The 1210-nt window shown below is 68.3% G+C and overlaps 1 protein-coding gene across 1 annotated transcript; it reads left to right on the top strand.

Moving 5' to 3' along the window:
• Nucleotides 1–562: 562 nt before the first annotated feature.
• EMIHUDRAFT_259337 (hypothetical protein) lies at nucleotides 563–871 on the top strand (the record flags this gene model as incomplete). The annotated part of the gene is made up of 1 exon (XM_005757442.1): nucleotides 563–871. One exon carries the CDS (start codon nucleotides 563–565, stop codon nucleotides 869–871), a length of 309 nt encoding a protein of 102 aa, XP_005757499.1.
• Between the last annotated feature and the right edge of the window lie 339 nt (nucleotides 872–1210).

The raw sequence follows: 1210 nt of genomic DNA, 5'->3' as shown, positions 1-1210 counted from the left end.
GTGGACGCCGGCGGTGGCCGTGCAGGTGCTTGGCCGGGAGCACAGGGCGAACACCGTCGAAAAACGGATCCGGCTTTGCACCCCCGACGCGCAGTGCAGCCGCCCCTCGCAGCACCGCCGGGGGATCCGAAGCGCGCCGGCGGACGCGGTTTGCCCGTGGTGCGGGCAGGAGTTTCACCACACTGCCAGGAGGAAAGCTGAGCAGGCCCTGGCCCGGCACCAGGGCAAGGACGCAGATCGGACCCGGAGCGCGAAGTGCATCGCCATTGAACGAGCCGCCGCGGCGGCTCAGGCGGTGCGAGATGCGGAGCGACGGGGGTAGGCCATGCACAGCATGTCTCGGCCTCTGGCCGCTAGGCAGGGCGTCTTGCAAGAACCAAGAAGCACGCGCCACACGGTGTGGTACACTGTTTGCGGCTATGGCGGTGTGTGCGACGAGGTATGTATGTAACTAGTGAGAGGACTCGAGATTTGTTCGAGATTGGGGCGGTCGTGCTTTTCGGCGGTCGTGGAGGTCGTGGAGGTCGTGGAGTGGCGAGTCACGCTCGGGCGGACAGCACTGATGCCGTCGCCGGACGCGGCGGCGAGGCACACGGGCGACGACGTGGCGCGTCGGCAGGCCCACCACGAGCGGATGCGCGACGAGCGCGCTCGGGAAGCGGCCGCGGGCGACGCGGAGCTTCCGCCGGAGGACGACGCGGTCGAGATGGCGAGCGCCGCCCAGCTGCTGGACAGCGTGGCGGAGGTGGGCCCGAACTACACCCTGCTGCGCAGCAAGGAGACGAAGGCGAAGCGGCGGAATACCGCGGGATATATGGGCTATGGGACAAAAGCGTCGAAAATGTCCCAAAAATTAGAGGTTTTTTGCTAAGGTTCCACACGCGTCCCACGGCGGGCTCCCACGCGTGGGATCCGGGACTCAGCCCGTGGCGCCTCCCTCGCCGCCGCCGCCGCCGCCTTCGGAGGCGTCGCCGCCCACCTCGCCGCCGCCGCCGCGACTTTGGGACGGGGGTCGACCTGAGCCGGAGGTCGGAGGAGCTCTTCGACGAGCTCCTCTCTCCGCCCGCCTCGCCGCCCGACTGCACGGCCCGCCCGCCGGCAAAGAGCGAGCAGAGGCAGGCAGCCAGCGGTAGATCAGATACTCTGCGACCACACAATCCCTCTATCTCTCTCTCGCTGCACAAGGCACGCTCCGCGCTTGATCACCCTG

The sequence above is a fragment of the Emiliania huxleyi genome, assembly GCF_000372725.1.
Source record: "Emiliania huxleyi CCMP1516 unplaced genomic scaffold EMIHUscaffold_9031, whole genome shotgun sequence".
In the NCBI taxonomy this organism is placed as follows: Eukaryota; Haptophyta; order Isochrysidales; family Noelaerhabdaceae; genus Emiliania; species Emiliania huxleyi.
This window is presented reverse-complemented; position numbering and strand designations above follow the sequence as displayed.